A 13,243-nucleotide genomic window follows, 5' to 3' on the forward strand; every position below is an offset into this window, starting at 1 on the left:
TCAACTCACAATTCTTGCAATACTAACCTCCCGTCAACACTGATTCCACTCCGAGACCACTGTTCTTTATTCCACGTCAGTGGCCTCATATCCCAGAGACTCTCCTTTTCCACTAGGCTGACATTTCTAATATCAGTCAGGTCACTTACACATCTAACTCCCAGCCTCCTTGCCCTTCCACTTTCTTAACCCAACCCCTTCTAAATTATACTCACTGTTCCCATACAGCACCCACACACTTTGCCGCACTCCTCCCATTCCTTAACTTCTGCACTCCCTCCCCGCTCACTACTCATCTACCTGAGGCACGTTTCTCTCTTCCACAATCCCTCCTCTCTCCAACACGGCTTTTACATCCTTCTCTCTTCCATTAATTGATTCGTATTTCAATCCCGATAATGACAGACCCACCTCACTCACCTGGTAATTTAAACGAACAAATGGAAAGTCGACCTTGATCAGTCGCTCGAAGAGTGAGACTTCCAAATTGAAGTTCTTGGCTAAGTCATACACGTTGGGACTTGGGCGCAGCTGCAAAAGATGGCAATAGTCAAACACCAGGAATTCCCTTTTCACTCCCAAATCTCACCAATATCAACCTATCTAATATTTTTCTGCCCCACCTTTGTTCCTATTCAGGTTGCCCTTTATGGAGATAATATCCACCCCATAACAACCAATTAAATTTAGGGGTAGTTATATCTGGGAAATTTGCACGAAGCAGCATGTGGTTGCCTTACCATTCCACAACTAATAGAGATCAGTCAGCGACAGACCTGCACTGGAAAGTGAATGTTAGTGAGAGTTCATGTTGGGAGGTAACCATTTGACCGACTGCAAGAGTGTAGTCACCTGCTGATGGTCTCCAATGAGTATAAGATGGTTGCAAGCCTTGCTCAGTGTTGTGATGGTGTGTGCTTCCAAAACCTCAGCAGCTTCTTCAACAATCACAATCCGTGGAGATACTTCCTGTAAGATCTGCCGGTATTTTGCAGCACCTAGTAATGGAGAAGGGGATAGAGGATATTGTAAAAAGTTTTTTTAAGAAAACACTAAATAAGCACACATACTCTTGGGTACCCCCCTCGTCTGCTTCAGCATGTGGACATCTGGCTCATGATGAAGGTGGTAGTGGAAGGGCAGTATTATCCAGAAGTTTTCTGGTCATGTGTGTGTCCCTCACTAGACAACAACTCTGTGATTCAATTAATAAAAACAGTCTTTATAACTGACCTGTGGTTGTCATGCCAATGACTTTGGCTTCCCTCAAAATACAGAGGTCCTCCTGCCGTCTCAGCTCAGCCATCCTGTCAGTTGCTAACTGGTAGTCCTCTTCGTGGAGCCGTATTCTGCGTCGTATATCTGCCTGGTACTTTTGGAGCCAATACCTAGGAACACAGTGATCAAGAGACTCAACTAGGCTGCATCTAGACAGTGACAAACACCTCACTATGTTATACACAGAATATCAATTGTGAATTCCATCTATTAATTTACCTAAGACTGTTTAGAGTATGGTTGTTTGTCTTTCTATCAGGTCTGACACTTTCTGCGGCTAGGCAGGACCTAGCTGTAGGAAGCGGACTTGGTGTGTGGTGAGCACCTATGGCGTTATCGCCTTATATCAGGTCCAGGTATCCCCTTAAAGTGCAGTGTAGGCTGTCTCCAGGAGGCTATGGCTCTCTAGAGGTAGCTGTGAATGAGCAGACAAGACTTATCTAGGAGACATGCAAAGTATGCAATACCACTATAGTCACCCAGAACTATCACACATGAAAGAAGTGTTACAAAAATAAAGGTACTTTGTAAGGAAATGCCTCCTTGGCATGGTTACCCCCTGACTTTTTGCCTTTGCTGATGCTATGTTTTGAATTGAAAGTGTGCCGAGGCCTGCTAACCAGGCCCCAGCACCAGTGTTCTTTCCCTAACCTGTACTTTTGTATCCACAATTGGCACACCCTGGCATCCAGGTAAGTCCCGTGTAACTGGTACCTCTGGTACCAAGGGCCCTGATGCCAGGGAAGGTCTCTAAGGGCTGCAGCATAGCTTATGCCACCCTGGGGACCCCTCACTCAGCACAGACACACTGCTTGCCAGCTTGTGTGTGCTGGTGAGAACAAAACGAGTAAGTCGACATGGCACTCCCCTCAGGGTGCCATGCCAACCTCACACTGCCTATGCAGTATAGGTAAGTCACCCCTCTAGCAGGCCTTACAGCCCTAAGGCAGGGTGCACTATAACATAGGTGAGGGCACCAGTGCATGAGCACTGTGCCCCTACAGTGTCTAAGCAAAACCTTAGACATTGTAAGTGCAGGGTAGCCATAAGAGTATATGGTCTGGGAGTCTGTCAAACACGAACTCCACAGCACCATAATGGCTACACTGAAAACTGGGAAGTTTGGTATCAAACTTCTCAGCACAATAAATGCACACTGATGCCAGTGTACATTTTATTGTAAAATACACCCCAGAGGGCACCTTAGAGGTGCCCCCTGAAACCTTAACCAACTACCTGTGTAGGCTGACTGGTTCTAGCAGCCTGCCACACTCGAGACATGTTGCTGGCCCCATGGGGAGAGTGCCTTTGTCACTCTGAGGCCAGTAACAAAGCCTGCACTGGGTGGAGATGCTAACACCTCCCCCAGACAGGAGCTGTAACACCTGGCGGTGAGCCACAAAGGCTCACCCCCTTTGTTCCAGCACCGCAGGGCACTCCAGCTAGTGGAGTTGCCCGCCCCCTCCGGCCACGGCCCCACTTTTGGCGGCACGGCCGGAGGAAATAATGAGAATAACAAGGAGGAGTCACTGGCCAGTCAGGACAGCCCCTAAGGTGTCCTGAGCTGAAGTGACTCTAACTTTTAGAAATCCTCCATCTTGCAGATGGAGGATTCCCCCAATAGGGATAGGATTGTGACCCCCTCCCCTTGGGAGGAAGCACAAAGAGGGTGTACCCACCCTCAGGGCTAGTAGCCATTGGCTACTAACCCCCCCAGATCTAAACACGCCCTTACATTTAGTATTTAAGGGCTTCCCTGAACCTAAAGATTTAGATTCCGGCAACTACAAGAAGAAGAGGACTGCTGAGCTGAAAGACCCCTGCAGAAGAAGAAAGAAGACACCAACTGCTTTGGCCCCAGTCCTACCGGCCTGTCTCCTGCCTTCTAAAGAAACCTGCTCCAGCGACGCTTTCCCCAGGACCAGCGACCTCTGAATCCACAGAGGACTGCCCTGCTTCAAGAAAGACTAGAAACTCCAGAGGACAGCGGCCCTGTTCCAAACAGACTGCAACTTTGTTTCAGAGGAGCAGATTTAAAGACCCCTGCAATCCCCGCAAGAAGCGTGAGACTTGCAACACTGCACCCGGCGACCCCGACTCGACTGGTGGAGAACCAACACCTCAGGGAGGACCCTCCGGCGACTCCGAGACCGTGAGTAACCAAAGTTGTCCCTCCTGAGCCCCCACAGCGACGCCTGCAGAGGGAATCCCGAGGCTCCCCCTGACCGCGACTGCCTGACTCTAAAATCCCGACGGCTGGAAAAGACCCTGCAATCGCAGCCCCCAGCACCTGAAGGATCGGAACTCCAGTGCAGGAGTGACCCCCAGGAGGCCCTCTCCCTTGCCCAGGTGGTGGCTACCCCGAGGAGCCCCCCCTTTGCCTGCCTGCACCGCTTAAGAGACCCCTTGGTCTCCCATTGACTCCTATTGGAAACCCGACGCTAGTTTGCACACTGCACCCAGCCGCCCCGCACTGCTGAGGGTGTACTTTTCATGTGGACTCGTGTCCCCCCCGGTACCCTACAAAACCCCCCTGGTCTGCCCTCCGAAGACGCGGGTACTTACCTGCTGGCAGACCGGAACCGGGGCACCCCCTTCTCTCCATTGAAGCCTATGCGTTTTGGGCACCACCTTGAACTCTGCACCCGACCGGCCCTGAGCTGCTGGTGTGGTGACTTTGGGGTTGCTCTGAACCCCCAACGGTGGGCTACCTTGGACCCCAATCTTAACCCCGTAGGTGGTTTACTTACCTGCAAAAACTAACATTACTTTACCTCACCCAGGAACTGTGAAAATTGCACTGTGTCCACTTTTAAAACAGCTAAATGTGTTGTATGTAAAAAGTATATATGCTATTGTAATTATTCAAAGTTCCTAAAGTACTTACCTGCAATACCTTTCAAATGAGATATTACATGTAGAATTTGAACCTGTGGTTCTTAAAATAAACTAAGAAAATATATTTTTCTATAACAAAAACCTATTGGCCTGGAATTGTTTCTGAGTGTGTGTTCCTCATTTATTGCCTGTGTGTATGTACAACAAATGCTTAACACTACTCCTTTGATAAGCGTACTGCTCGACCACACTACCACAAAATAGAACATTAGTATTATCTCTTTTTGCCACTATCTTACCTCTAAGGGGAACCCTTGGACTCTGTGCATACTATTCCTTACTTTGAAATAGTGCATACAGAGCCAACTTCCTACATACTTTATTTTGGTAACTGTAGGAAAGTAGCCTCTTTCTAGCTTGGTTACACCCACTTTTGGCCTGTTTGTCAGTGTGTTCGACTGTGTTCACTGGGATCCTGATAACCAGGATCCCAGAGACTGTGCTCTCTCCTCTAAATTTGGTTGCTGGTAACCTTTTCTCCCCACAATTGGCATACTGGTGCCCCCATGAAAGTCCCTAATATATTGTACGTGGGTACCCAGGGCATTGGGGTTCCAGTGGATCCCTATGGGCTGCAGCAGTTATTCTGCCACCCATAGGGAGCCCATGCAAAGGGTTCTGCAGCCATGCAGTCTGCATGAACTGGGTGCAGGCACCCGGTTTCACTGCAGGTCACTACACCAGGTCACTATAAGTCACCCCTATGGTAGGCCTTCTCAGCCCAGAGGGCAGGGTACAGGTCGCTGTTTGTGAGGGCACCCCTGTACTAGCAGAGGTGCCCCCATGAACTCCAGCTTCATTTTACTGAACTTTGGGAGTATGGGGACGCCATTTTATATATGTACTGCACATAGGTCATTACCTATGTAAAGCTACATAATGGGAACTCCGAACCTGAGCAGGTTTGGTATCAAACATGTCGGAATCATACCCCAATACTGTTGCAAGTATTGAAAGTATGATTCCATGCACTCTGGGAGCTCCTTAGAGGACCCCCCAGCATTGCTACCACAGGTCTTACAGGATTTTCGCTGGCACCGCAGCTGCTGCCATCCCTCAGATGAGTTTCTGCCCTCCTGCTGCTTGATCTGATGAAGCCCAGGAAGGCAGAACAAAGGATTTCCTTTGGATACAGATGTGACTGGCTTGGGAGGAGAGCACCCCAAAGCCACTGGTTTTGCTTTAAAGGGCACATTTGGTGCCCTCCTTGCATAAACCAGATTGCACCAGTATAGGAACCCCCAGTCCCTGCTCTGGCGTGAAACTGGACAATGGAAAGGGGAGTGACCACTCCCCTGTCCATCACCACTCCAGAGGTGGTGCCTAGAGCTCCTCCAGAGGGACCCTGGGTTCTGCCATCTTGATTCCAAGGTTGGCAGGGAACTCTGGGAGCATCTGAATGGCTAGGCCAGGCAGGTGACGTCGGAGGCACCCTCTGATAGGTAGTTACCTGGTTAGGTGACCAAGCCCCCTCTTTGAACTATATAGGGTCTTCCTCTGGGGTGGGTCCTCAGATTCGGCTTGCAAGACTCCAGCAGGACTCCTCTGCAAAGTCTGCTTTGACGTCTGGCCTCAGGAACCATGACTGGACCCTCCATGAAACTACAAGCTGCAGATCCACGAGGAAGGCTGTTCTGCAACATTGTGTCCGGAAATCCTGCCAGCTTTGAAACATTTCCTCGGCTGTGCACCCTAAGAAGACTGCAACTCTTCAGCCTGCACAAGAAGAAGAAGGAATCTCCCTTGGGGAGAAGGCAACACTCCCCTGTAACTACAGGTACCTGGCTGCATCGACGACTAGCTGCGTGGATCTCCCCTCATCCTGAGTGGCGTGGGTCCTGCATCACGGGCGGTGGTCTGGAGAGTCGCCCTTGGTCCCCTCTACCAACTGTCGCACTTTGGTGGTGGTAAGTCCTTTCCACTCCACACAAGACAGTACCCCGTGCACTGTGTTGTTTGCAGCTGCCAAGGCTTGTTGCTTCACCTCCAAGGGGAACTTCAGGTGGCATGTAGCTCCAGCCCCCAGCATTCCCTTCTGCAACTTCTGGACCTCTGCGTGGTCCTCCGGCGACGTGGGAGCAACTTGTGTGGTGTGGTGTGGGCTGCTTCAGCAACTTCTGTGTCCCTGTCCAGTGGGGCACCTGTGGGTGCTGTCTCTGCTCCTGTGGGTCTTCTGTGACGCAGAGTGTCACCTGTGACTCCCCTTCCTGGGTAGAGTCCTCCTGGACCTTGCTGGTCCCTGGCAGCACCTCTTTCTCCTCCATCCGCGAGTTTGCCTTTGCCAATGCTTGTTGATGGAAATCCTTCCCCAACACCCATCTGCAATTCAGCTTCCAGCGTGGGACAACTTTTGCATGCATCAGGAACTCTTCTCCTGCTTCTGTGCTGGAGGGCTGACCTGTCTTCCTTCTTCGTCGACCATGGCCAAAAGGTACCTCTGGGTGGGTCGTATCTCCTATTCCCCCTGACTCCACAGGCACTTCTGGACTTGGTCCTTCTCACCACAGGTCTCCATCATCTGTTTTCCACTGCTGGTTCCTTGCAGGCTGTTCTGGGTGTCTTTATTTTCTTTGTTTCATCTTTTGGAGTGGTTATGGGGAAACCCAGTGTTTTACTCCTGCATTGCTGGTCGCTGGGGGGGGGGGGTACTACATTACTTAGCTGTGTGGTTTCCTAGTACTCCCAGCTACCCTCTACACGATGTACTTACCTAGGTGGTGGCCCTGTGTTCCCATTCCACTTTCTTAGGATATGGTTTGGGATACCCACAGGGCTACTATTGCATATTGCTATTTTACACAGTTTGCTAACCTTTTTATGCCTTTTACTGTTTATCAGTATATATATATATATATATATATATATATATATATATATATATATGGAAAATGTCACTTACCCAGTGTACATCTGTTCGTGGCATTAGTCGCTGCAGATTCACATGCTGTGCACATCCCGCCATCTGGTGTTCGGCTCGGAGTGTTACAAGTTGTTTTTCTTCTAAGAAGTCTTTTCGAGTCACGAGACCGAGGGACTCCTCCCATTTCGACTCCATTGCGCATGGGCGTCGACTCCATCTTAGATTGTTTTGCCCGCAGAGGGTGAGGTAGGAGTTGTGTATGCTAGTAATAGTGCCCATGCAATGGAGTGAATGCGTCTGTACATAATAAAGTTTTAAGTAATATATTTACAAATATTAAGATCTACTTCTAAACGGCTACAGGCTCCCGGGGAGGCGGGTGGGCGCATGTGAATCTGCAGCGACTAATGCCACGAACAGATGTACACTGGGTAAGTGACATTTTCCGTTCGATGGCATGTGTAGCTGCAGATACACATGCTGTGCATAGACTGGTAAGCAGTTATCTCCCCAAAAGCGGTGGTTCAGCCTGTAGGAGTTGAGGTAGTTTGAAATAATGTTCTTAATACAGCTTGACCTACTGTTGCTTGTTGTGCAGTTAGCACATCTACACAGTAGTGCTTGGTAAATGTATGAGGCGTAGACCATGTTGCTGCCTTACATATTTCGTTCATTGGAATATTTCCTAGAAAGGCCATGGTAGCACCTTTCTTTCTGGTTGAGTGTGCCTTTGGTGTAATAGGCAGTTCTCTTTTAGCTTTAAGATAGCAGGTTTGAATGCACTTAACTATCCATCTAGCAATGCCTTGTTTTGAAATTGGATTTCCTGTATGAGGTTTTTGAAAGGCGATAAATAGTTGTTTTGTCTTTTGAATTAGTTTTGTTCTGTCGATGTAGTACATTAGTGCTCTTTTGATGTCTAATGTATGTAGTGCTCTTTCGGCTACAGAATCTGGCTGTGGGAAGAACACTGGTAATTCTACCGTTTGATTTAAGTGGAACGGTGAGATTACTTTTGGTAAAAATTTAGGATTGGTCCGTAGAACAACTTTATTTTTGTGTATTTGAATAAATGGTTCTTGAATGGTAAATGCTTGAATTTCACTCACTCTTCTTAGAGATGTGATGGCAATTAAAAATGCAACTTTCCACGTTAAGTATTGCATTTCACAAGAGTGCATGGGCTCAAAAGGTGGACCCATGAGTCGTGTTAGGACAATGTTGAGGTTCCATGAAGGAACTGGTGGTGTTCTTGGTGGTATAATTCTCTTTAGGCCTTCCATAAACGCCTTTATGACTGGTATCCTAAACAATGAAATTGAGTGCGTAATTTGTAGGTAAGCAGAAATTGCCGTAAGATGTATTTTAATGGAAGAGAAAGCTAGGTTAGATTTTTGCAAATGTAGTAATTATCCTACTATTTCTTTTGCAGATGCATGTAAAGGTTGAATTTGATGATTATGGCAGTAATAAACAAATCTTTTCCACTTATTTGCATAACAGTGTCTAGTGGTAGGTTTTCTAGCCTGTTTTATGACCTCCATACATTCCTGTGTGAGGTCTAAGTGCCCGAATTCTAGGATTTCAGGAGCCAAATTGCTAGATTCAGCGATGCTGGATTTGGATGTCTGATCTGTTGTTTGTGTTGTGTTAACAGATCTGGTCTGTTTGGCAGTTTGATATGAGGTACTACTGAAAGGTCTATTAGTGTTGTGTACCAAGGTTGCCTTGCCCATGTTGGTGCTATTAGTATGAGTTTGAGTTTGTTTTGACTCAACTTGTTTACTAGATATGGAAGAAGTGGGAGAGGGGGAAAAGCGTACGCAAATATCCCTGACCAGTTCATCCATTGTGCATTGCCCTGAGACTGATGTTGTGGGTACCTGGATGCGAAGTTTTGGCATTTTGAGTTTTCTTTTGTTGCAAACAGATATATTTGTGGCGTTCCCCACCTTCTGAAGTAAGTGTTCATTATTTGGGGGTGAATTTCCCATTCGTGGATCTGTTGGTGATCCCGAGAGAGATTGTCTGCTAACTGATTCTGAATCCCTGGAATAAATTGTGCTATTAGGCGAATGTGGTTGTGAATCGCCCAATGCCATATTTTTTGTGTTAGGAGACACAACTGTGTTGAGTGTGTTCCTCCCTGTTTGTTTAGGTAATACATTGTTGTCATGTTGTCTGTTTTGGCAAGAGTGTATTTGTGGGTTATTATGGGTTGAAATGCTTTCAGAGCTAGAAATACCGCTAACAGTTCTAAGTGGTTTATATGAAACTGTTTTTGCTGAATGTCCCATTGTCCTTGGATGCTGTGCTGATTGAGGTGTGCTCTCCACCCTGTCATGGATGCATCTGTCGTTATTACGCATTGTGGCACTGGGTCTTGAAAAGGCCGCCCTTGGTTTAAATTTATACTGTTCCACCATTGAAGCGAGATGTATGTTTGGCGGTCTATCAACACCAGATCTAGAAGTTGACCCTATGCCTGTGACCACTGTGATGCTAGGCACTGTTGTAAGGGCCGCATGTGCAACCTTGCGTTTGGGACAATGGCTATGCATGAGGACATCATGCCTAGGAGTTTCATTACTAATTTGACCTGTATCTTTTGGTTTGGATACATGGCTTGTTTGACATTTTGGAATGTTTGGACTCTTTGTGGACTTGGAGTGGCAATTCCTTTTACTGTGTTGATTGTTGCTCCTAGGTATTGCTGTGTTTGACACGGCAGAAGGTGTGACTTTGAGTAATTGATTGAGAAACCTAGTTTGTGTAGGGTTTGTATGACGTAATTTGTGTGTTGTGAACACTGTTTTTGCATGTTGGTTTTGATTAACCAATCGTCTAGGTACGGGAACACATGTATTTGCTGCCTTCTGATATGTGCAGCTACTACTGCTAGACATTTTGTAAAAACTCTTGGCGCAGTTGTTATTCCGAATGGCAACACTTTGAATTGGTAATGTATCCCTTGGAATACAAACCTTAGGTACTTCCTGTGTGAAGGATGTATTGGTATATGGAAATATGCATCCTTTAGATCCAGTGTTGTCATGTAGTCTTGTTGTTTGAGCAGTGGGATTACTTCTTGTAATGTAACCATGTGAAAATGGTCTGATTTGATGTATGTATTTAATATTCTGAGATCTAGTACAGGTCTTAGAGTTTTGTCTTTTTTGGGTATCAGAAAGTACAGTGAGTAAACTCCTGTGTTTAGTTCTTGTTTTGGTACTAACTCTATTGCTTCTTTTTGGAGCAATGCTTGAACTTCTAGTCCTAGAAGATTTATATGTTGTTTTGACATATTGTGTGTTTTCGGTGGAATGTTTGGAGGGAATTTGATAAATTCTATGCAATAACCATGCTGGATAATTGCTAAGACCCAAGTGTCTGTTGTTATTTCCTCCCAATGTTTGTAAAGGAAAATGTCACTTACCCAGTGTACATCTGTTCGTGGCATTAGTCGCTGCAGATTCACATGCTGTGCATAGTCCGCCGTCTGGTGTTGGGTCGGAGTGTTACAAGTTGTTTTTCTTCGAAGAAGTCTTTTCGAGTCACGAGACCGAGGGACTCCTCCTCTTTGTTTACATTGCGCATGGGCGTCGACTCCATCTTCGATTGTTTTCCCCGCAGAGGGTGAGGTAGGAGTTGTGTATGTTAGTAATAGTGCCCATGCAATGGAATGAATAAGTATGTACAGAATAAAGGTTAAGGTAATATATTTACAAATGTACAAATGTTGAATACTACTTCCAAACGGCTACAGGCTCCCGGGGAGGCGGGTGGGCGCATGTGAATCTGCAGCGACTAATGCCACGAACAGATGTACACTGGGTAAGTGACATTTTCCGTTCGGTGGCATGTGTAGCTGCAGATACACATGCTGTGCATAGACTAGTAGGCAGTTATCTCCCCAAAAGCGGTGGTTCAGCCTGTAGGAGTGGAAGTAGTTTGAAATAAAGTTCTTAGTACAGCTTGACCTACTGTGGCTTGTTGTGCAGATAGCACGTCTACACAGTAGTGCTTAGTAAATGTGTGAGGCGTAGACCATGTTGCTGCCTTACATATTTCGTTCATTGGAATATTTCCTAAGAAGGCCATGGTAGCGCCTTTCTTCCTGGTTGAGTGTGCCTTTGGTGTAATGGGCAGCTCTCTTTTTGCTTTAAGGTAGCAGGTTTGGATGCACTTAACTATCCATCTGGCTATACCTTGTTTTGATATTGGGTTTCCTGTATGAGGTTTTTGGAATGCAATAAATAGTTGTTTTGTTTTCCTAATTAGTTTTGTTCTGTCAATGTAGTACATTAGTGCTCTTCTGATGTCTAATGTATGTAGTGCCCTTTCAGCTACTGAGTCTGGCTGTGGAAAGAACACTGGTAGTTCTACTGTTTGATTTAAGTGGAACGGTGAAATAACTTTTGGTAAAAATTTAGGATTGGTTCTTAGAACTACTTTATTTTTGTGTATTTGAATATAAGGTTCCTGTATAGTAAACGCCTGAATTTCGCTTACTCTTCTTAGAGATGTAATGGCAATGAGAAACGCAACCTTCCACGTTAAGAATTGTATTTCACAAGAATGCATGGGTTCGAAAGGTGGACCCATGAGTCTTGTTAAGACGATGTTGAGGTTCCATGAAGGAACAGGTGGTGTTCTTGGTGGTATAATCCTTTTTAGGCCTTCCATAAACGCTTTAATGACAGGTATCCTAAATAGTGAGGTTGAATGGGTAATCTGCAGGTATGCAGATATTGCTGCGAGGTGTATCTTTATGGAAGAGAAGGCCAGATTTGATTTCAGCAAATGTAGTAAGTATCCTACTACATCCTTTGGAGATGCATGTAATGGTTGAACTTGATTATTATGGCAGTAGCAAACAAATCTTTTCCATTTACTTGCATAGCAGTGTCTAGTGGATGGCCTTCTAGCCTGTTTTATGACCTCCATACATTCTTGGGTGAGGTTTAAATGTCCGAATTCTAGGATTTCAGGAGCCAGATTGCTAGATTCAGCGATGCTGGGTTTGGATGCCTGATCTGTTGTTTGTGTTGTGTTAGCAGATCTGGCTGTTGGGTAGCTTGACATGGGGTACTACTGACAGATCTAGTAGTGTTGTGTACCAGGGTTGTCTTGCCCATGTTGGTGCTATCAGTATGAGTTTGAGTTTGTTTTGACTCAATTTGTTTACTAGATATGGAAGAAGAGGGAGAGGGGGAAAAGCGTATGCAAATATCCCTGACCAATTCATCCATAGAGCATTGCCTTGAGACTGCCTGTGTGGGTACCTGGATGCGAAGTTTTGGCATTTTGCGTTCTCCTTTGTTGCAAATAGGTCTATTTGAGGTGTTCCCCAAATTTGGAAGTAAATGTTTAGAATTTGGGGGTGAATCTCCCATTCGTGGACTTGTTGGTGATCTCGAGAGAGGTTGTCTGCTAGTTGATTCTGGATCCCTGGAATAAACTGTGCTATTAGGCGAATGTGGTTGTGAATTGCCCATTGCCATATCTTTTGTGCCAGGAGGCACAGCTGTGTCGAGTGTGTTCCCCCCTGTTTGTTTAGATAATACATTGTTGTCATGTTGTCTGTTTTGACAAGAATGTATTTGTGGGTTATGATCGGTTGAAATGCTTTCAACGCTAGGAATACTGCTAACAATTCGAGGTGATTTATATGCAGCTTCGTTTGATGTTCGTCCCATTGTCCTTGGATGCTGTGTTGATTGAGGTGTGCTCCCCACCCTGTCATGGAAGCATCTGTTGTTATCACGTATTGTGGCACTGGGCCTTGGAAAGGCCGCCCTTTGTTTAAATTTATACTGTTCCACCATAGAAGCGAGATGTATGTTTGGCGGTCTATCAACACCAGATCTAGAAGGTGACCCTGTGCCTGTGACCATTGCGATGCTAGGCACTGTTGTAAGGGCCTCATGTGCAGTCTTGCGTTTGGGACAATGGCTATGCATGAAGACATCATGCCTAGGAGTTTTAATACCATCTTTGCATGTATTTTTTGTGTCGGATACATGGCTTGTATAACCTTGTAAAAATGTTGAACCCTTTGTGGACTTGGAGTGGCTATCCCCTTTGTTGTGTTGATTGTCGCTCCTAAGTATTGCTGTGTTTTGCACGGCCGAATGTGTGATTTTGGATAGTTGATGGAGAAACAGAGTTTGTAGAGGGTTTGTATGACATACTCTGTGTGGTGTG

General features: G+C 46.0%; 1 protein-coding gene across 4 annotated transcripts in view; it reads right to left on the reverse strand.

The window, feature by feature from the left end:
- Positions 1 to 13,243, reverse strand: part of ZNFX1 (zinc finger NFX1-type containing 1) — a 191,909-nt gene that overhangs the window by 49,183 nt on the left and 129,483 nt on the right. For all 4 annotated transcript variants that reach the window (XM_069243475.1, XM_069243477.1, XM_069243474.1 and 1 more), the window contains exons 10-12: positions 1,234 to 1,388; positions 853 to 998; positions 421 to 531 (exon numbers count right to left, since the gene is read on the reverse strand). In XM_069243475.1, coding sequence (XP_069099576.1) covers positions 421 to 531; positions 853 to 998; positions 1,234 to 1,388 — 412 coding nt within the window. The remainder of the gene's footprint in view (positions 1 to 420; positions 532 to 852; positions 999 to 1,233; positions 1,389 to 13,243) is intronic.

Source organism: Pleurodeles waltl, chromosome 7 (assembly GCF_031143425.1).
Source record: "Pleurodeles waltl isolate 20211129_DDA chromosome 7, aPleWal1.hap1.20221129, whole genome shotgun sequence".
Taxonomy (NCBI): domain Eukaryota; kingdom Metazoa; phylum Chordata; class Amphibia; order Caudata; family Salamandridae; genus Pleurodeles; species Pleurodeles waltl.